General features: G+C 42.6%; 2 protein-coding genes, 1 long non-coding RNA gene and 1 other non-coding gene across 5 annotated transcripts; all 4 read left to right on the top strand.

The window, feature by feature from the left end:
• Positions 1 to 438: 438 nt before the first annotated feature.
• Positions 439 to 6,912, top strand: LOC100839613 (C2 domain-containing protein At1g53590). 2 transcript variants are annotated; one of them, XM_003571195.4, is made up of 12 exons: positions 439 to 939; positions 2,425 to 2,499; positions 2,637 to 2,780; positions 3,028 to 3,123; positions 3,225 to 3,356; positions 3,695 to 3,847; positions 3,942 to 3,983; positions 4,196 to 4,250; positions 4,907 to 4,999; positions 5,083 to 5,266; positions 5,426 to 5,552; positions 5,741 to 6,912. In XM_003571195.4, exons 1-12 carry the CDS (start codon positions 814 to 816, stop codon positions 6,572 to 6,574), a joined length of 2,061 nt encoding a protein of 686 aa, XP_003571243.1. In that variant the 5' UTR covers positions 439 to 813; the 3' UTR covers positions 6,575 to 6,912. The 2 variants fall into 2 exon arrangements, with proteins under 2 accessions (XP_003571243.1, XP_024317875.1); XM_024462107.1 differs by lacking the exon at positions 439 to 939 and adding an exon at positions 1,195 to 1,549.
• Positions 6,913 to 10,969: 4,057 nt separating this feature from the next.
• LOC100839310 (vacuolar cation/proton exchanger 1c-like) lies at positions 10,970 to 15,467 on the top strand. The gene is given in 11 exon segments (XM_024460508.1): positions 10,970 to 11,393; positions 11,395 to 11,460; positions 12,190 to 12,257; positions 12,355 to 12,413; positions 12,542 to 12,738; positions 12,821 to 13,036; positions 14,269 to 14,409; positions 14,497 to 14,613; positions 14,703 to 14,756; positions 14,846 to 14,962; positions 15,102 to 15,467. Coding segments are annotated over 11 exon segments (1,311 nt in total). The 5' UTR covers positions 10,970 to 11,216; the 3' UTR covers positions 15,201 to 15,467.
• Positions 15,468 to 15,507: 40 nt separating this feature from the next.
• Positions 15,508 to 17,376, top strand: LOC112271439. Its single transcript, XR_002964375.1, has 2 exons — positions 15,508 to 15,802; positions 16,268 to 17,376. It is a non-coding gene; the product is annotated as an uncharacterized LOC112271439 (long non-coding RNA).
• Positions 15,837 to 16,087, top strand: MIR5179 (microRNA MIR5179). The gene has a single exon (NR_126926.1). It is a non-coding gene; the product is annotated as a microRNA MIR5179 (primary transcript).
• Positions 17,377 to 23,063: the final 5,687 nt, after the last annotated feature.

Raw genomic sequence — 23,063 nt, 5'->3', positions numbered from 1 at the left:
GTGCTCCTGTTATAAAGATCGTCCCGGTCAAACTCGGCTCCCCTGACATTTTGGAGCTACGTCTGCCTGTGCTGGTCAATGGTCATACGCGTTCCTAGTTTCTTTAGGGAACCAAAACCAGCAGCCGGTTTGTTTATCCTACAGGAAGGATGAGTCTGAAGACCGCGCGAAGAAAAGTCCAGATATAGCCTCTTCGAGTGTTGGATTGTCGACAGCCATTTAGCCATGTTCCTTGCTGCCCGCACGCGTTGAAACTCAGCTCCAACGACTCCGAGAACGTCAGCAATCCAAAATTCCAAATATCCAAATTCCAGAGCCGTCGATGCTTAGCCGGGGAGGAAAACATCCACTGCCCACGGAAGCGCAGAAAAGGAAGGCACAGAAAAGAAGTCGATAAAAACAAACAGAGCCGGTCGCACACACGGCTCCCCCAGTCCCCCGCGGCACGCCGCTCCACGCGCCCGCCCGCATGTGAGCGCACCTGGCCACCACCACCCGCCACGTTCGCTCTCCAACGCACCGCGCCGCCCCCCACCCACCGGCCACCGGTAGCATCATCCACCTCCGCTTCTCGGCGCCCGCACCTCGGCTGCCGCGTCGGGTTTATTTTACCGGCAGCCGCAGCAAACCTTCCACCCCCCTTTTGACTCGCCGCCTCCTCGCGTTTGACCCACCGACTCTTGTCTCCCCGTCTCCGCACCGGAGCGCGCGCGCGCGCACACACCGTCGCCGTTGTTCCTTCGCTCGCCGGTTGGGACTGAAGCTTCGTCTTGGGGGAGGGTTTCCGCCGCGGTCGGCCGGGCCAGCGCGCCGATGGATATAACGGAGGTGACGGTGGTGCACCATGCCGCGCTGGTGCTGGCGGCGCTCTGGGCCGCCGCGACCACCGGGTGGACGCACCCGGCGCTATTCCTCGTCGCCATCGTCTACATCTTCGCGGTGAGTCCTTGACCGCCGAACCTTCCTTCCTAAGTGATCGCCTCCCGGCCCACTGTTGCATTAATTGGTTCCAGGTGGGCCGAATCAACTCCTCATTTTCGACTGTTCAGTGAATTAGCTTTGTTGTGCGCACCGATGGAGAAGACTAAGAGCATATTCTGATTTTTTTTGAAGGAATCAACTCCTTCTCGAATCAACAATCTCTTGCATATTCTTCTGAACAATAAAAACGCAGCGTAAGGAATGAAGTCTGTGTGGCCGAACAGGATGACAAGCCATGGAAAAGTCGTTCTTATTCCTCATTTCCTAAAACAAAACTTGTTTTCCCTTTCGAATTGTTGATTAGGTAGCTGTGTGAGCAAAAAGCTTTGACTAGAAGAGTGAAGTCATAGAGATGGTGGAACCGGTGAGGTACATATCTAATGGTTGTATACCCCACCCGTTTGGAGTAAGACCTCAACAAGGAGGCGTGCAGTTTAAATGTAGATGACTAGCATGGAGAGGCCAAGGTCATTTGTAATTAGGTGTGCCTGATGCAATAAGACTGGTGCAAGCTTCACAAAACTACCTCCCTGCTTCTCAAAACAAGGGCAGATTTCATGGAATCCGGGTAAGGCACGGAAGCCAATTTGGTGAATCCCTTTGGCGGTCTGCTAGTCAACCTATGTCCGATCATTCAGTTTGCGGCCCATAGGCGCAAGATGTACCTTGTGGAGGGCAGCGGCCCTAAAATAAACGGATGGGAGGATCGACCCGTTCAGTAGAATTCCGAAGAAAAAACACCTGCTGTTCATTAATTGAAATTCTCGTCATCTTTGTCCATAAGATAGAACCCACATGGTAAACCATAATTCTCGTCATCAATGTGTATCTAAATCAGCCCATAAGATGGGACCCAAGTTATTTGTGGCAATCTTTGTAACTAGAAATTTTCTTTTTATTGCTTTGTCTTGTGGAGCAGGGATGGACCTAGCGCAAAAATGATAGGGTGTCCTTGTGTGAACAATATATATTTTTATATAAATGTAGGAGTGTCACACAAGGTGAATATCCAAAATACAGCAAAGGAAACACTATCTACCCTGACTTCTATGCACCTGGGTAACATAATGTCGGTACGGCCCTGTTAAGGAGTACTCATAAGCTTTTGGGTTGCCCGTAAGCTTTTTTGGGTTGTGGTCATTCTTCATAATGTATATGAGCTGATCATAAGGGAAACTTTTTTTTTTTGCTTAACTATACATTATATTACTTCCATCTTAGGTAGTTTTGAATCATTAAGTTCTCTCCACGCACTCACCCATGACAAACTATTCTTTGTCAGAACAAAATGGAATAATCACTTCAAAATGAAATCAAACTGATATACTGATTACTTCTTGTACTGCCAAGAGTAAGGGAATTCCGGATAAACCATTCTCTTGTAGTTTGTTAATCTTCGGTTTATTTCCTGTATAGCATGGCTTCTGATATGTTCCAAATCAGGTGAATGAACGGTATATGATGAGACTGCGGAAGCGGTTGCAATATGAGGAAAGGAAAAGTGCCAACCAAAGAAGGGTAGGCTACAGTTTCAGTTGGTGTCTCTTTTTTCTATTTGCACTTCTAGTGTAATTATTTTATCCGTGTCTTTTGATTGTCTAGTTGATCACAGAGCACCCTTTCATTAGCTTCAGCTCATTCTGTTTTCGGAACAGCTCCTCTCTGATGCAGAGACAGTCAGGTGGTTAAATTATGCTGTTGAGAAGATCTGGCCAGTTTGCTTGGAAAGGATTGCATCTCAGCAGTTCCTTTTGCCCATATTCCCTTGGTTCATAAACAAGTTCAAACCATGGACCGCGGTAAGTTTGGATTTTGGACACCCCATTTAATTTATTTCCTCCTGTGCCTCTTAGGGGAGCAAGCTACTGGCTAGTCAAGGGTACTCTTAGCTGTCCATGACAAACTTATGTACTCATGCGTGGCATATTCTTTCATTCAGCATTCAAAAGCTGAGCTGCAAGCAATCTTCTGTCACTTCATAACTTCCTGATAATTCTATTGAACCAATGCATCTACCTAATTGTTGTTAATATATTAAATGTGCAGAGGAAAGCAGAGATTCAAAACCTTTACTTGGGTAGGAATCCGCCAATGTTTACAGATATCAGGGCCGTTAGTCAATCAACTGATGATGATCATCTGGTGTGTTAATGTGATACTTTCCACATATACAGTTAAGATGTCTTTCCTAGTGCTCACTACATGGGATATAAAATTTATAAGATCAACATATGATGTGCCAGGTTCTGGAGATAGGAATGAACTTCCTGGCCGCAGATGATATGGATGCAACGATGGCGGTGCAACTAAGGAAGAGATTAGGGTTTGGTATTACAGCAAACATGCATATAACTGGCATGCATGTTGAAGGAAGGGTAAGCAATTTCACCTACAGGTGTCACGCTAAATTGGTCTAATGTTGTTCAAGTGGGAGAGAGAAGTTCATTCCTGCATTCTCCCCTGAACTCCTAATGTTATGATTAATCATCTGATAAGGTTGTGTTTAACATGTATTAATACAAAGAAAAACCATGCATTAACAAGAAAAAAAATTATATCCCCACAAGAAGTAACTGGGAGGACACATCCCAGAAGACTGAAAAGACATTTAGCGAAAGGAATGCTCGTATTTGTTTCCTTAGCTTTAATGAGATAGGGCGTTAATACTTCAGATTGCATTGTCCTCACTGACATGCCTAGAACTTGTGTGTAGGTCCTGGTTGGGGTGAGGTTTCTTCGACAGTGGCCCTTTATTGGGCGTGTAAGAGTATGCTTTGTGGAGCCTCCATACTTCCAGATGACAGTGAAGCCGTTATTTGGTCATGGGCTTGATGTAACTGAACTTCCAGGAATTTCTGGATGGCTTGTAAGTCTTCCTTTTGATGTGTTCCTTTAATTAATATCTGTATTTAATTGTTGTTAAATTTATTGAGAGCACTTATGGTGTATTAACTTTACAGGACAGGATGTTGGATGTTGCCTTTGGACAGACCCTTGTTGAGGTTAGATCCCAGAAGTCATGCTGTCTCAAATAAGTTGTGCAATCTCTGGTTGTAGATGAAACATTATTTTTCTGCATCTGAGGCAATTGTTTGAAAATAAAATTGGGTAGGAAAGAATGCAACACAACACGTGGGCATTAGTAATATTTTCTTGAACACTTGTACTTCTTTTGTGCATGCAATAAGCGATAATCTATAAATTACTTTTGCAGCCTAACATGCTAGTCATTGATATGGAGAAGTTTGCCTCAGAGTCAAAATCTACAGGTAATTAACATAAAATAATTATTGGGCTTCAACTTGTTCTCGACGCATTATTCTTTACTTTGTTGTACTTCTGTGACCAACAAGTCTGTTTTGTAGCACCGTTCTGCTGTTTTGATTGTAAGGTAGGTACAACCTAATAGTGTAGTGTCTTGTTTAAGGGACTTGCTTTGTGGTGAAATGTACTATATTTTCAATTTGTGAAACTGGCGAAGAAAAAGACCTTGTTTGCTGCTCCCCATGGACAGATATGTGGCACTTAGGATATCAATGCCGTTTTCTCTGTTTACCGTCTGGCAAAATTATAGTATTACGGGAATACCTTTAATACAAATTTTCTTGTTTCTATTTTCACATGGGTGGATTGCGTATACACTACTAGAGTCGTCAGTGAAGGAGAGTTTATTTGTCTAGGATAAATATATTTGACCTAGATTAAATACCGTTACTCTCGTCTAAAAAAATAAAAAATAAAATCAGCTGGTCTTGGATTTAGCTCCATCGAGCAGCCAGCAGTAGCAAACAAACTCTTCGCCCTCTTGCCATGTTGAATTGGATGGCAGATAGTAAACTCCACAGCTTACATCAAATATGCAATTAGTCCTATTCCGCTCTTCTGTTTTTCCTGCAGTTAATTTACTTCTGTTATCATATGTCAGATAATTGGTTTACTGTTGATGAGAAGCCACCTATTGCACATGCCAAGGTAGAGATCTTGGAAGGGGCTGATATGAAGCCATCTGATCCAAATGGTACGTTCTTAACAATTCTTTCATGAAAATGCTTCATATGTTTAGACACTTTTGAGTGAAATGCTCATCGGATCAATGTGCAGGTTTATCGGATCCATATGTGAAAGGCCATCTCGGACCCTACCGTTTCCAAACAAAGATTCATAAAAAAACTCTCAACCCCAAATGGCTGGAGCAGTTTAAAATACCAATAACCTCTTGGGAATCACTCAATCTTCTTTCTCTTCAAGTTCGAGACAAAGATCATATCTTTGATGACGCACTTGGGTTGGTCTCTTTCATAGATCGTAGCATCTCTTATAATTCAATAGTGTCCTGGCTTCATCTTAATTGTATGACTCGTACTTACAAATGATTGCAAATGGTCGGATTAGATGCTCTGCAGATGATTGGCATTCTGATTCCTTTAAGTTGATTTTTGTGTAGAGATTGTTCCATAAGTATCAACAAATTGAGAGGGGGGCAAAGACATGATATATGGATGGCACTAAAGCATATAAAGACAGGGAGGATCCATGTAGCTATAACGGTACTTGAGGATGAAGATGAAAAGGTGGGAACAGTTTAATATTTTGAGATAGTTTGTTCTGGTTGCCTGCCAGGTTTCAGTAACCGGGTAGAGATGTAGAGTTCTTTTGCTATTTTGTTTTGGAGGGAACCATACGAGGATCACAGTTGGTTAAGCAAGTATTGTACCTTAGTGCCATGTAGCTAAGCATGAACTTACAAATTTCCTTGCAGGTATGTAATCACAAAGATGAGCAATGTGGAACACTCGAGGAGGGAAAAGCTAGCACACCAAGGTCCAGCTTTTCTTCTAGGACCAACACTGAGAGTGCATCTTCTGCTGAGTACCGGAAGATGTCTGATGAATATGAGCCTGTGGACATCGAAGGACTGGACAAGGCTGGTGTTTGGGTTCATCGCCCCGGCAGCGATGTCTCCGCCACTTGGGAGCCTCGCAGAGGACGTGCACGATGCCAGGACTCTCAAATACTACGGGAGAATGATGTTAGTGATAGCCCTAGGTCATCAGTGTCAGAATCTCAGACAAGCAGCTCCAGCACTGAAGAACCAGCCAGTGGTAAATCACATCGTCATCTTCGCAAGGTGAAAAAGGGTTTGGTTAAACTAGCTGGAGTAATGCGACACAAGAGCTCAAATAATGGAAGTGATGACGAAAGTTCTCCATGCGTAACGCCTCACCCGAACATACGGCCTGTTGGAGAAAACAGGGTGTCAGTAAAATATGTTGTCGATGAAGATGTCGGGGACAAGAAAATGAAGCAGAGGGCTGATGACCAGCATTCCAGCCCTGAGAGAGGAGAGGTTGAGAGCCCAACCAAAAGACAGCTGAGGAAGAAGGCGGCCCATATGGTGAAACATGCAGGGAAAACGGCTCATAACCTGAAAAGCATGTTCAGTAGAAAAGGTCTTGACAAGGGTAAAGAAGATGAATGCAGAAACGATGAGGAAGACGATCTAGATGAGATGAAAGTTGACTCTCCTGTACCCAGGAGCGATGTGGTTGAAGCACAGGAGGCTGTGGCGGATGGGAAGGACAAAGCGTTGTAGAACATTGTTATGCATAGAGGTTAGCATTGTCATGCATAGATGAAAGTCTATCAGCAGATAGTAACTAAGGTATAGTTACGAGATAGCACCCTGACAATCAAACTAGAAGTTAGTTCATGAAATTGTTAGGATGGTCGAGGTCTTGGTGTTCTGACTATTATTTTTGTTGTGTTCCACGGGATAACCTTTGTATATGTGGCATGTATATTCCTAGCGATGCCATTTTTGTTTGGGCTCACACAGTAGCCCCTCGAAGAAAAGTACGCATTCGAAGTTTGTAAGCCTACTAACTTTCTCACTTGACATTGTCTACCCGACGGATGGTGGTCTTCAGTTCATAATGTCTCCAGTCTTGTTATTACACATACAACATATATTTATGTAGAGAAATTTAAGATTTTCCGTGGAAGTTTTGGGAAGAAATTGGAATGGAATAAATAAAGAATAAAGCACAAATAAGTCAAAGATAAAAGAGCCCGGATTCCAAACGAAGAAGCGAAGACTCGAAAATGATCCATATGATTCTCAATCTCAAAGAATGAGGGGCAAGGAGATATGCACTCATTTCAACGGAACATTCCTCAGTTTGGGCCATGGGCGGAGCCAGCGCCCGGGTGGCCAGGCTCCCCTAATTGAACCTTACTTAACTAAAAAAACAAGATGATTATATTAGTAAATTATATGTGCAAATTTCAGTTTAGAAAGATATCTTGCGCAGGCTCCAATTGTCGGCTAGCTCCTCCACTGGTTTGGGCCTAATGTTTCTCCTTTAAACCATGTTCGTTTGGTGGTGGGATGTTCTGCGTGAATCTGTCTTGAAAGGGCATCATACAAAAGCTGTACAATTAGGACTTGATATGGTTCTATTCTCTTCATAGTTTCGGAGGTTATGTTCTTTTTTTTTTGCTTCTTCTCATTCTTCTTTGGCACCTACGGTAGATATGGGAGGTATTTGGCGTGTTTGCTTGTAAGACTCTTACACTTTGGATTGGAAGAAACTGTGAGGAATTATGAAAAAATGAACTAAATCCTGCTCGCCCTGCTAATCCCTTTGGATTGATGGGGTTCGGTTTGAAACAAACAAGATCTTACTTAGGTGCACATACTAGCAGTACTCCCTCCGTTTTAAACATAAGACAATGTTCCGGTTTTGTTCTAAAAAAATTTGAAGTTTGACTCCCTCTGTTTTAAACGTAAGATAATGTTCTGGTTTTGTTCTAAATTAAAAAAATTGAAGTTTGACTGAGTTTATGAAAAAAATCTGCAACATCTATATAAATCTAAATTAATTTTATTAAATCTGTTATGATATATATATGTTTCATCATACTTATTTGATATTGTAGATGTTATTACATCTTTCTACAAACTAGCACCGTGGCCCTCGCGGATCCGCGAGGACATCATCCTTATTGCGTTGAAATTGTTTTAAAATAACTTATTATAGATATTCATATCATGCAGTTGAAAATAGTACAATATTCTATAGGCACATTACATGTTATGATAAAAGAGAACATTGCATCGGTAGAAATTTCTTAAATCAGACTTAATTTGTACACTGATGACTAATATTATCTGAGAAATTGAACATTGCATCGGTAGAAACATCTTAAATCATACTTAATTTGTAAACTAATGACTAATATTATTTGAGAAATTGAACACCATATCAATGACCGTACGTGTTACAGTATGTGATATTAAATTACATATAATTGAAGCTTACATCTTTTTTTTCTTCTGAAAAGGAGGATGTTCCTCTTGCCTCTGCATCAATAGATGCAGACAGTCTTTATACTATTGAAGACGCAACACCATATTCCAGATCTTAATTAAGTAAGGGTAGTATATACTTATTTTTATCAATATAGATACATCGAGTAAAGTATCCTTTGGAGGAAAAACATCAACAATTTATTGCAAATAAATTCTGCAGAACATATTATTGAGTGGCCGGCGTGACAAACAGAATCAAGCTTCATCGTGGCATTTACAATGGCAATAGTGTTTTCCGCCTTTGATCTTACAGAAGCCTCCGCTGCAGCGATTCTGGCACCATGAGTTGCACAAAGGATCGAACGGCGGTGAGCATTCGTTGTTCTCACCCCAGGAATGGAAATCTTGGCAACATTTTGGTATCAAATTTTCTGCAGATGCTGCCAAAGCAAACAAAAGATGACATGGGATATCAAGAAAGTTTGTGAGAATTTGCTCCAAACAAGGTTAAAGTAAAGTAATGCCCGAAAATAAATGATGATGTGTTCTTCCTCTCATAAATATTTTCTGGACAAAAGAAAACTATTCCTAGTTTTGCTAGAGGCAGAACAAGTTCCTGAAACCTTACTTGCAGAAACTATCACGGATGCTATGAGAAGAACTGCAACGGAACCACTGAAACGGGCCATGTTCTTCTTGTAGAATATTTCGTGTTTCTCAGGCAAAACTTTTGGTGTTTGCGCTTGAATCCTGTTCAATATTTTTGATGCAAGGCTGTCTACTGGTCTACTCATTTTTATAACCAGGGGACCTTATAAGTAATTGATACAAACGGTTTTAGGTAATTAATACAAACGCTAGTGCTGCAGATTTATTGCAGAACGGTTTATATCAAATTTATTGCATGTATAACAGACAATGCCTTCTACTCCGCAAATTTATATATTGGGGTCAAGTGGATATTTACTTCTCTCGTGTAAAGTTGTAAAGCAGTATTTTTTTCCATTTTGTTTCTACTACTTGGTGTATTTTTAGATCATTGTATTTTTATTATATTGCAAAAAAACACGTCTAGATATATACGTATGTAGACAAATTTGCGACCATTAATTTGGATCGGAGTGAGTATACAATTCAATTTCTGATCAAGTGAACTTTTTAATTATGTGATTTTCTTTGTAATATAACTTATATTTTGTTTGTTAAATTAGTGATCTAGGTACACGAGCAGGCCTTATAAAACCGGACCGACGGAGGAGAGGGCTGGACTTATTCTGATCGGTTTTTTTTTCGGTTGACTTACAGTTACACCATTAATACTCATTAAGTGTCTGTGTGTTGCTACGGTGACAAATCAACGTTCTAACAATCTAATAGGATCGTAAACATATATCATTTGCGTCAAGTGTACATGGATGATTTTTTTATTTTTTATATAGTTTTTAAGTTAATTTTGACAAGAAAAATGAAATAGAGTTTGTAGAGAAAAAGTTGGCTCTTTTCCAAACAAGGACTAAACTTTTGGTCATGAATTTTTTTGGTAGGGTTTGTTATGTTGGATTGTTGCCAAAATGTACTACTCCAACTTTTAGTTTGACCACAAATTTAGCCTTTCTTTAGATGATTGCTAACTATTTGGTATGGGAATGCCTTTTTCCAAAGCTAGTCCAATTTTTTTTACCAAAGTTGGAAACTCATGGTCAAGCGAAATCATGGGTTATTTTTGTCTAACTAAATTTTTGGTAGGGCAGACTTGGACCCAAACCAAACACACCCTTAAGACATGGGTCCAACATTTTCAAGGCAGCCACTAAATTATTTTCTACTGCAATAAAGAAGTTACTTCACAGAAAGCTGATACTCTTATCTTAGTTCATCCATAAAAGGCCGACTTTTACTTGAAATTTATTGATGCGGAGAAAAAATAAATATGAGAGAGAAGACAACTGAGTCTTCGTGAAGAGTCAGACTTTCAGTTAAGAGTCAACTAATAGTCGACCTTTTTACTATAGTACATCTTGTATTTAATGGAAATCGGCTTATTTAACCGCTTGCTACCTACCGGTGGCCTCACGTGCTGCCATGTGGTGCTAGTCCGGGCCCACCTTATTGGTATATTTCGATGGTGTATGGTATACAGGTGGTATATTTTGTTGGTATATGATATATGAATGATATATTTTATTGGTATATAATGTATACGTCATTGATACATGGTATATGAACGGTATATGTCATTGATATATGGATTTTAAAAACATGTGGACCCGGGTAGGTGCCACGCGCGTGGCTGGCTGCATGCCATCGTTAGGTGGCGGGTGGAAATGTTTTTCGCGCATTTAATGCTAACAAATCACGTAGATTCGAAGTTCTAATAAGCGGGCTAAGCCAAGCGGCGACTTCTCCGGCAGTTAAGGAAAGATACAGCGGCGCTAAACCATTTAGCGGTTTTTGCTAAGATAATGAAGAATAAAAAGACATCACTCAATCGGGCATTGTATACTAGATATCGTATAATGAAATTCTGAATTGAATGCAGAAAAAGGCCCTCGCGACGCTCTCCTTGGGCGACACGGGCGGCGACGCTCCCTTCCCCTCCACTAGTCCCTCCTCTCTACTGCAACTCCCTCACCGCCGGGCTAAGCCTGGGTGATTGACAGCGGCGAGGCTCTCCCTTCGTGTTGACTTACATGGAGAGAGTCGTAAAGTTTGTTATAACTGGCCGAGATACGAGGAGTGGAAGTCTGGAAAACGATCACAGGCCGTGCGCTAGGTCAACGCCGCGCGTGGACCAGTCAGCGGATAGGTACCGGAAAAACGTACGGACTAGTACACAACTCTCGCCCCAGCCCTAGCCCCTGCCTCTCTCACACAACGCTCGTGGATTGGGATTTGGGAGTTAGTTTGTCGTCGATCGATCCACATGGCTCCGCCCGAGTTGGGCCGAGGAGGCGATCACCTTCTCAAGAGCGGGTTTCTCCTCGCGCACAAGGAGTCGACGCCGACTGGCCGGAAAAAGTCGAAGACGCAATTGCCTAGGCCACGGAAGAGGATGGTACATCGTGCGGTGGCGCAGCTGCGAGAGGTGTTCCTGGGCACGAAAGCTATTCCCACTCTTTTTTGTTGTGCCGATCTCCGTCGCTGCCGAATATCTCAACCTCGGTCGGGTATGTTTATGATTGATTTGTGCCGTTTATTTAATCTAATTTCCAACTATAGTATAATATCGTACGAAGAGCTGCCAGGGCATATACTGATCTCGGTAGGCGCGACCACCTCAATTTGCTTAATGAAGGGATATGCACCGGATATATTTTTTGTTTATTATCTTTTTCTTGTTTAGGAAAAAAAATGATCAGCTTAATGAATAAATGTAGAATCAATTGATCGGCAATGGTTTGGCCGTTCGTGCCACACATGAGCCGGTCAACGGCAGGTCGCGCGTTGGCATAAGAAAATTCTTCAGTTTGATAAATCAGGCATGCATGGTATAGAAGATGACGCGCTTTCACGGTCTCTACCATATATGTTCTCGTATATGTCCAGAGCACCTTTAGAGAATCAACGAGAGTAGCATCCTTGGACTGCACTTTTAATCGTTGCATCTTGATTCGCAAAACGACATACGTCTTATACTTTGCACTTGCAACGCATACTTCCTTGAACAAGACGTACAATATGGTTTGTCTTTTTTAGTGTGCTTATCATTTGGTCACAAAGTAGTTGGTAAAATAGCGATCAGTCGTTTGTTACTGGACTAGTTAGCTAGGTCAAGGGTTTGTTTTTCCTGGATAACAGAAAATCTTCTTACCATGGCTCTTTATGTACTGTGTTACTAATCACGTCAAGATACTTTGTGATTATTTTTCTTTATATGGTCATAAATTTATCGACAGGCTTGGGTGTTCGCTTTCAGTTTGATAGGCCTGGCTCCTCTAGCTGAACACGTGAGCTTCCTAAGCGAGTAATTTCTCAAACCTTCTGTCTCATTCATGTCTCTACTTTTGCATGTTTTTTGTACAAATTCTAAAAGATTTAGTACACTTTCGTCGTTGCTTAAGTGATCTTCATTTTGGTCTCTATTTATGCGGACAAATTGCCAACACAGTAGGACCAACAGGTATGCAAAGTGTCTAACTTTTGTTCATCTTTACTATAGAGTACTATATGTAGCAAACTCACATTGATAGGAAACTCGGCACATAATTTTGATGTCTGTCGATAATCAAGAAAAAAATATTATTGCAGCTGGTGGGCTTCTAAATGCAACCTGCGGAAATGTGCCTGAACTTATCATTGCTCTATTTGCTCTGCATAAGGAAAAGATGGAAATTCTCAAGTGGTCACTCCTAGGATCCATCTTATCCAATTTGCTGCCTGTCCTCGGCTCATCGCTTCTCTTTGGAGGATTTGCAAATATCGGCAAGGAACGTTCACTAAACCGGGTATGAACTCGCCGTATTACGAGAAATATATATACATCGGTGACAATAACCTATGCCATTTTTCTGTGATATCCTTTAACAGAGACAAGCAGATGTAAGCATATGCCTTTTGTTACTCGGTATTCTCTGTCACATCTCTGCCGTAGCGTCTAAAGGCACGATTAAGAATGAAGAAAACATAAACTCGTTAGGAGTTCTGAAATTATCAAGAGCAAGTGCAGTTATAATGCTCATCGCGTACATTGGAGGCCTTCTCTTCGAAGTAAAAACACACCGCCAAATTTTTGAACAGGATGAGGTATGATGTTTTCTTCACTAAATGTTGGAATGATGTCAATACATAATTTAAAGGCAAAAGCCAATTCTCTTACTACCAAATATATAATATTATTTAAAATATTTACCAGCTAGGCATGCCCTCGGTGATGTGGACTGTTCTCTAGTTGTAATTATCATCGTGATCGTGACCAACTGGATTTTCTTTTTTAGGATAGGAAAACATTTTTCTATTAGTTTCGTATATGAAAAAAATATAGTGTATATCACTTATGACCTCCATACAGTTAATCGCCGATGTTGTAATAATTGTTGAACTTCACTCTAAAATATAGTGTAGGCTTCGGTTGCTTAGGAACTTGGCCTTCAACTTGTGTTGGTGCGTGGCCTCGAGGCCGGAGGGGTGCATTCTTTGATGTATGGTTTTCAGCCGGTTTTCCTTATAAATTGTCCAACTCTTTTTAGACTTCATCAATGAATAACATTGCTTAGGTTTTTTTTAAAAAAAATCATCTATATTGTCAACAGTGCATTAGTATGTTCTTGTAGAGTTTTCTCGGGTGGGGACCCTAACACCCACTCTGGAGGACCGTTGTACACCTACACTACTTGAGATATCAAATTTGTGAGATCTCAACACTTTATTCAATATTTTAATGTTGGTACAAAACTGTTTTTGTGGCTGCCCTATCACACAACCATACTACTCCATCATGATAGCTCACTTCTACTTGGTGTGGTTGATGTTGTGATAGTGGTGGTACACTCTATTGGGTGGGGGACACCCCTATTTATAGTTGTATAAAAGCATGTGGATTCTTTAGAATACATGCACATATCCTAGTTCTACAGAATTCTCACTTATTCATGAAGCTTGTCCTATGACCTTCCATGGTAAATATCTTCTCTTTAAGCAACTTCTCAACAATTCTAGAATATTCCAATCTTCTCATATCCACTAGAAGACTCTTTGTAAATATCTTCTCCTCTAGTAATCCAAAGTATTATAGAATCTCTTCAAATATGCATAGCTAATTCTCAACACTCTCCAATTATCCAAAATATTCCGAAATATTCTCAAGTATGCATTGCTATTTCTCAATAGTTCTGTTCATTTTTGAAGCATAATCTCTGAATCTCCAAGTATATCAATTATAAAGTTGCACATAGCTTTAAGAACACAAATGTATATTTTTTATCTGCCTAAACTCATCGTCTCAAAATTAACTGATATGCCCAAGCATTGAACTCCAGGACAGTTCAGAAATCAGCAGCGGTGATGACGATGATGCCACAGACGCACCAGTCATAGGATTTACGAGTGCAGTGATCTGGTTAATAGGGATGACCGCAGTAATTGCTATGTTGTCTAATTACATTGTTACTACAATTGAGGTAAAAATTATCAAACAGTAAATCTGTTTTACTTATTTGCTGAAAACTCAGCACATTTGACTTATCGTGTTTACCTTCCGTTGACAGGAAGCATCAGAGTCATTTGGCATCCCACTCAGGTTCATCAGTATTGTCATACTTCCAATTGTCGGAAATGCAGCAGAGCACGCAGGTGCTGTCATATTTTCTTTCAAGAACAAAATTGTAAGGATGAACCCCACGGTTGACTAGACGACATTACCCGCACTTTCAAATTATGTAGGTTGATGAGTGTGACATACATGTCATTGTAGGATATCACCCTAGGAATTGCTCTTGGCTCAGCAAGTCAAATTTCAATGCTTGTGGTGAGAATTTAGATATGCTTCTTGTTCGTATTTTCAGTATAGTTACCTTCAGATTTGTTGATCAGGAGTTTGTTTACCTTTGTAATCAGGTACCCATTGTTTTAATCGTGTCCTGGGCGAATGGCATCCCTATGGATCTTGACTTCAACCTTCTTGAGACTGGAACATTGGTGATGACTGTAATTGCCACTGCATTTGCACTTCAGGTAACAAAAATAATTGGTAGAATGGACAGTTATCATTTGGGCAATAAGGTGTAGGATGAGACCACTAGGATGTTTCTTTTTTTTTTAGAAAATGGAACACTAGGATGTACATGATATTTTTTTCTGTTTTTTTTTGCAGGATGACAAATGGCATTACTTGAAGGGTTTCAATTTAGTACTCAGCTATGTCGTTATAGCAGTGTGCTTTTTCACCATGAAGGCCCTCCCGAATAAGTAATGTACCTTGTTTAGTGTGAAAAAAGGCAGTCTCCAGAATTTGCCCATGGAAATGGTTCATGTTTTGAGACAAATCAATGGGGGAGGCATCTGAGTTGAAAGCTGTAAAACTGGCTTCCAATCGGTCCAGAATTGACTCGGAAAAGATGACAAGCACTATATCAGTAGTTTTTGCCCACGCTAGTTCTGGGAAATGTTGCACTTATGATTTTTTAACTCATTTATTTTGTTATATTTTTTAACATTATAGATGGGATCAACATAACTAGTATGCACACGTATGTAGGGGTTTTCTTCAGATCTTCTCCTATATTTACATACATAACCTCAAATAGAACAGAAAGCCGAGAATCAGAGCGTGCAAAAGGTGGTGTAAATCTTCAAGTGCCGGCAAAAACAAAAAAATGCTAGGCAAAGGGCAATGCACATATGGTACAAGAGACTAGGAGCTAAAGGCTTAACAAACACTGCCCCGTATAACATAACCATAGCCCAGTCAATCCTGCCACTCCTACCTGCAAGTTAACTAGTCACAAGAAAATGAGTAGGAAAGGCAACCAGAAGCACTTCCCCTTCTCCTACCCAGCGTCCTCTCCTCAGGAGGTATGCCTCGGCTGCATCATGTGTGCTTCTTCTAGTTGCTCCTTCATCCCTAGATCTCTCATGTTTTGCTCAAGACCGCGCAACAGTTCCATATGACACCGCATCGCTGTCCTTGCCTATCATATATCTCATGAAGTTCGACCAATGGATCTAAGGAAGAAGAAAAAGATTGCAAGCATGTGGATCATGTAAAGGATAGGTCTGAACGTCGATGCGCTGGTTATGGTCAGGCTGTGCGGTCTTGAGCAATAACGTTGAGACGGATCTCTTATTCAAGATATTTATTGGAGTTTTTCTCTGTCTCTCTTTTCCATTGTTCAGTTTTTCCACACAATGCATAGCAGCTAGAAGATAGATGTTTCAAAACTTGATTGAATGGGGGTCCTGTTATGTTTTTTGAAACTGATTTGGCTACCTTCTTCCAATTTCGAGCACCTGACACATCTTTTATCTCTTTATAAACAGATCTACTGGTTTGTTAGGTAGTTAACTAAGACGAATACCATGCGTAATCTGTTGTCCTTCTATGAAAAAACTCAGATCAACATGGTTATTTCTTCTCAGTAGGCAATCTTTGGGAGTTGGAGTTCAAGATCATTTATTTTACAGTAGGTTTACTCTTCGAGAGCACAACTTTAGCAACTTGCATAATGCTATTCTTTTTTTTTTATGTATTTTCTCTAGAAGTTTAGAATTACGGGGAAGGATCTCGTAGATGGTGAAGAGAAAACTGAATATGTTGCAGCATTGCTATATATTTTCATCTAGTTTATGAACTATATATGATTTTTGTGTAACTGGAAGTTCCTTGATTTACTCCAGAAACTCACAAATCATATTAAGAATTTCTACGTTTTTACTTCAGCATAAACCCCTTTGGAGTTTTTGTTAGAGATTTTTTTAAAAAAAATTAGAAGACTTGCATGTCATTTCAGAGACAGGAATCAATCAAATTCCTTTCGATCGAGGAACTCATCAATCAACACAGTTTCTTTGATTCTTGTAGCAGCATTTCGTTTTAGAACAAAACTAGCAACGCAAAAGAAATTGAAGGATTTGAATAGGCTCATAAATTCACATCTCTTCTTTTTTAGCATCTCTGATACGATACTGCTATACAGTCTACACGCATGCACTCTTTCTCTGGCCAGGCAACACAAGACTGGGGAATGTACCAGGCACTCGATCTGGTAGCATAAAAGTTGGACCATGATGTGACTTATGAGGCTTGCATCTATCCTTGCTCCATACTAATTCGTGCATGTGAGCAAATGTATGTCCAATCCAAGCTCACATCACCAGCTAGTGCAGCACGGGTCCGTGCATGTGGTTTGTTGCCAACAATTAATCTAGAGATGTATACCAATTTTAATCTCCCCTTATTGCTACCATGATGGCTAAAGGGTCTTGCATTAATACTCAGTTATCATTCGGTGCAAATTGAAGGGATGGTAATACTCTCGAAAAGAAAAGAGATGGGAAACTAGCACTGTAATATTTCATCATATATATAGCTCGCACACATGCATAGCACAAAGTGAAGGTGTACTAGCAATGAACTGTTGAAAACCGAATCAACTTTATACTAGCAGCAGTGCAGTGCAGCACAGCTCAAAAGTGTGTGTCGATTTCTCGCTTTGTTTGTACAGTCCGCACAAAGCGAAATGACACTGTTGAGGAACATGTTACGAAAGAGAGATTGGTGGGGGTGGTGAGCACACAGTGATGATTGAGAAGCTTGTGTTTGATGGGGTTCTTCCCATGAGATCCGAGCGACGGGCGGGGAAAAGCTGGCACCCAGGGTGCCCATAAGGGCGGTAGTCCTGTCTCTGTCTCCTGCAGATGGCATGTTAGTCTCGTGCTCGGCCGCAGTGTGCCGGCTTACTTTTTTTCCCCTGAAAATCGATAAATTTGACCTCAAGTTCAAAGATTTAAAAACTAAACTCGATGCGAAACTAATTCACAAATTTAATCCTTTCGTTTAGCGTTTGCGGCTCGGGCGCTATCCTCTGAAGTCCTTAGGCGGTATGCCCCGTCAGCGTGGTACCCTTGAGGTCGGCCCCGCGGCGCATGTTTAGCGCTTTGTGGCTGGGCGCTACGCCCCTGCAATAGCACCGTGCGGATGGGCGCTATGCCCCTGCCACTTGACTTTCAATCCAATGTTGTACTTAGCTGTGTTGTTCTTTCTACAATTTATTTTAAAGGCCAAACGAAGTTTGAACTGGATGAAATTTTTAAGGTGAGTTTAACATGGTGTTATCCACCTACAGTCAAAATTTCAATTAATTTGGAGCAAGTTCAAAAATCTTGATTTTAGGTGAATTTCAAAATGGTTTAATTCAAAACGTTACTAAATTAAATCCGATTGACTTGAAATTTTTTCTAGGCCCATCTTACATATATTTGAGCTTGCACAAAAAGTTTCAGGAAAACGGGACAAGGTTTAAAAGAATTTTGTTTCACAGAGGTGTTGCAACAAGGTTTACGACGACCGTGAAAGTTTTAAATCGATGCAACAATCAATATATATCAACAAAAGGATTCTCAAAGTTCAGTGGAGCCACACTCTGAAAATGAAGCCACCTGAGGAACGAGAAGACGGCCACAAGAAAGAATTTCCTTCAATCTTCCTTCCTTCTTAATCTTGATTGTTGCATCAATTTAAAATTTTCACGATCGTAGTAAACCTTGTTGCAACACCTCTGTGAAACAAAATCCTTTTCAACATTGTCCTATTGGCCTGAAACTTTCTGTTTGAGCTCACATATATGTAAGATAATCGTAGACAAAATTTCATGTCAATCGGATTTAATTTAGTACTACCTCTGGTCCTAAATTGTTGACGAAATATTACATGTATCTAGACGTTTTTTAAGAATAGATACATTTATATTTGGAAAAATTTGAGACAAGAATTTAGGACCAGAGGGAGTACCTTTTTGGATTAAACCATTTTCGAATTCACATAAAATCAATATTTTCAAACTTGCTCCAAATTAATTGAAAATTTTACTGTAGGTAAAAATTTCATCCAATTCGGATTTCGTTTGGCCTTTGAAATAAAGTGTAGAAAGAACAACACAGGTAAGTAGAATGTTGGATTGAAAATCAATCGACAGGGACATAGCTCCCAGTCGCACGGCGCTATGGCAGGGGCATAGCGCCCAGCCACAAGGCGCTAAACATGCGCGGGTGGGCCCAACCTGGCCCCATGGGCGCCACGCGGGCGGGGGCATAGCGCCTAAGGATGTGGCGCTGAGCTTCAGAGGATAGCTGACGAAGATGTAACTTCGACAATGTCCATATTGATGGATTTGTATCAAGGAAAGAGTAGTGTGTGTTGGCGAACTCGTCGGCTAACAAGGACACAGGGGACACGATTTACCCAGGTTCGGGGCCCTCGATGAGGTAATACCCCTACGTCCTGCTTGTCGGATCTGTATTGATGAGTCGATTACAATGGGTGCCGCAGAGTCTAGATGCACTAAGTCGTCGAGTGCGTCTAGGTGACTTGTATCGAAGTTGGGGTCTCCACTTGGCTCCTCCTGGTCCTTTATATATGCAGGAACTCAGGTCTCAGGTAGAGTCCAAGTCGGTTACAATGAAGAGATATACTCTAATTAACCTTCCTTGTCTTGAGTCGCAAGATTTGGCATGTAGACTCCTGGAGTCGAAGTAGGCTTCCTTGTGGGCCCCCAGCTGGGCTGTAACTGGTATACTCGAGTCGAGTACGTGGTTAGTCATAACCTAACCATGTCAGTAGCCCCCAAGTGCCTGGTTGAGTCGAAGACTCGACTAGGGACTTTCCCCATAAAGAATGAGCTTATTCTGCTGTTGAGCCAGTTGCACAATGCTGCGGACTTGGAATTTTATGTGCTTCGAATGAGAAGTATTTTCGACTCAGAGAGTGTCTGAGCTAATGCTGGTAATGATTTCATTGTTAAGTAACAGTTCCACAATATGAGCTGATAATGAATCAATGCGGTGAGTAGAAATCATAGGGATATATACTTAACGTGCTCAGATACTCGAGAATCGAGTCCAGTTAATCGCTCTAGGGCGAAAACAACACTAGCTTTCATCAGCATTCGAGTCCCAGGGCTCGAACCTGGCGACTGGCGAATTTTGACTTAGCCTATTGGGATCTTATAGAATCAAATTCCAGTTTTTAAATACCCGACTCGTTTGTCAAGATTGCTTAAATTGGAAATACGCAGCTGGTACGTTTCCAGGCCCTGTAGGAAGCCTACGGGTCTTATCTTCATGTAATGAACATGGTTACAGGGAGGGACCCTTAAGTGAAAGTTGTTACTGGAGGGATGCAGTCGATGCATATCCAGGCCTTAATTTTAGGACTTACCTTCATACAATGAGTATGGATTTGACTGGAGATAACGTAGCTGGTACGATTCCAGGCCCGTAAGAGAACTTTCGGGTCTTATCTTCATGCAATGAGCATGGATTTACTGAAATACGCAGCTGGTACGATTTCAGGCTCGATGGAAAGATCCATGAGGCTTATCTTCATGCAATGAGCATGGATTTTACTAGAGCAGCGCAGCTGGTGCGGCTCCAGGCTCTCTGGACGAAGCCCAAGAGACTTACTGTTATGCGAATGAGCATAAAAAAACTGAGGAGACGCAACTGGTGCGATTCACTTGAGTCGATTATATGAAATCGAGTGTTTTGTGTCAGAGTCATTGCCCTGGTTTTGCTGTTATAAGTAAAGAATAAACAATAGCTGACTGAATGAAGTCTTTAGCTAGTATAAAGTAACAACTGGTTATTTCGCGACCCGAATGAGAGTCTAGGTATTCATGGTCGAGACTCAAGATGAGTTTCAACATTTAAGATAAACTCCGTCATCCTGAATGGGAGATAATTTCGAGTCAAGATATTCGAGTCAGACTTTGTCATTGATGACGTACCTTCTGGAGGTGAAGAGCCGTTTAGTCATCCGATGTGACTGGATGTACAGCCTAGCTGTAGGCGTGCGCCAGTGGAGAAACGATCACACTTCGCGCAGTAAACAAGATACAATGATGATCTCATTGGTTCTTGCACCCATGAAGTAAGCAGTTACTTTCAACTTTGCCGTTTCGTATTCTGATTGATGCGGAACGCGTGGCCACGACCGAGATTGTGCATCCCGGATTTTCTGCCAGGGCAAGGATAAAAATGGAGGTGGGGTAAATTTAGTTTTAACCCTTCTTCCTCCTCGCACCCAGAGCTCAGGCGCCCAAGATTTTAGCTTCCAAAGCCAAAAACCCTTCGCATTCCCTGTTAATCACGTCCTTCGACCCAGCAAGATGGGGAAGAACAAGAGAAGCGGAAGCTTGGCTGCTGTCCTCCGTGGATCGCGAGAGGGTGGCCAGCATGCAAGAGGAAGGGCTGGTGTCCCCGCGGCCGGGGCATGTGCGTTTTCCTAGCGAAGAGGTAATCCCTCGCCCAATGCATGGAGAGAGAGAGAGTGGTGCATTATCATTTCATCACTCGTGGGTTAGCGTTCCCAGTCCACCATTTCCTTCGTAGTTTGCTTTTGGCCTACGGGCTCCAACTTCATAATCTTTCTCCAAACTCCTACCTCCATCGCATGCTTCGTGACGCCGTGTGAATGTTTTCTTGGAATAAATCCCCATATGGGTCTCTAGAAGAGAATGTTCACCATCAAGCGCCAGGGCAAGGACGCGATTGGATGTGTGGACATTCAAACTCAGTCGGATGCCAAATTCTTCAACCTCCGAGAGAGGGAATCATCTTCTCGATGGAAATCGAGGTGGTTTTATGTCATGGATGTGCCGGCCGAAGGGCGCGGCTTCAGTCTTCCCGAATTCTGCGCGGCGCGTCGATGAAGAAGACGACGGCCTGGAGCCATAAGCTGGGAGGAACAGAGGGCGAAGAAGCCGAGACTCTGTTGGCCCGAGTCCTATCTCTCATGGAGACTCCTCAGTTAAAGATGACTGGAATTCACCTCATCGCCGCTTTTATCCGGAGAAGAATTCAGCCTTTCCAAGCTCATGCTCACCCCATGTGGGCATATCGGGGGGTTCGTGACCTGACCCGATGTCGTACTGGTGGCCCACGGGGTCCCACTGATATGGGACGCGTGGGTTGCCAGTGACGGAGCCCCGTCAGGAAAGACTCCCGGGAAGCGACGAGCCCGGGAAGCCTGCCTCGAGGAGACGACCCCTAGTGAAGCTAAAGCTAAGGGCTAAGTACAAGATGCTGCTGAGAACCCCGGTCCTGGGAAGCCGAAGGAACGCCTCCCGACAACTAGCCGGTGCGCTAGCCGAGAAGGTGCACCCTAGCAACCCGTGCTCGGGCATGCAGGCGGGATGCGCAGAACAGTGAAGATGGGACAAGACGGCGGGCGCAGTGCATTTAATGCACTGACAGGAGTCTTATCGGCAGGCCTAGTCTTGCTGAGCAAGGCTAGGGCGACTACCCTGCGAACTATTTTTCTACCGTGTACAGTGGACTAGGTGCTGCATGGCGTCCAGCACGGATGAGTAAAATTGTATTCCATGCGGCCGTGACACGCGTCTAGGGGACGTGTCACTCTGCATGCATAGGCACCAGTGGTATCCCCTTGTCTATAAAAGGAGGACCAATGCCACCGGTCAAAGGGTTCAACTCAATTGGAACCTGAGTGAGTAGAACATAGCGCATCGATCACACTAAGTAGCCAACCCGGGAACTCCCCGGGTGATCTGTACGCACTCAAACTTGTGAATATAACTCAAAGCAGGACGTAGGGTATTACACCTCCGGGTGGCCCGAACCTAGGTAAAAACTCTTGTGTCTACACTTCGTGTCCATCGCAACGCCAGCGATCGCCGGAGCGATCACCTCGCCCTCCACCGAACAAAAAAGGGGGTGCTCGACATCCCCGGTGCCGGAGACCGTGCTCCGACATCTGGCGCGCCAGGTAGGGGGGGCGTGCAGAGAGCTTCGGGTGACCGCCGACGTCATCGTCGTCAACACCGGCTTCTTCGTCTATGACATCTTCAATGACTAGCTCGCCATGCCGCACAAGAAGGCAGACGAGCCCCGAGTCGACTTGCACGACAGTCTCGCCATGCGCACTCGGTCCCATGACGCTGCGCGCGCATCACAAGTACAAGGGGACCAGGGGTTCCCTCCCCGGCAGCAGCAGCAGTCGCAGTTGCCGCCTCCACCTCCTCGGCCGTCGGCAAACAACCGGCCGAGGGGGCCTGCGGCTCCCAGCGCCAAGCCACCCGCGCGAGCGGCCACATTGCTG

The sequence above is a fragment of the Brachypodium distachyon genome, chromosome 3 (genome assembly GCF_000005505.3).
Source record: "Brachypodium distachyon strain Bd21 chromosome 3, Brachypodium_distachyon_v3.0, whole genome shotgun sequence".
NCBI lineage: Eukaryota > Viridiplantae > Streptophyta > Magnoliopsida > Poales > Poaceae > Brachypodium > Brachypodium distachyon.
The sequence above is the reverse complement of the archived record's forward strand: the minus strand, read 5'-3'. Positions and strand labels throughout refer to the sequence as shown.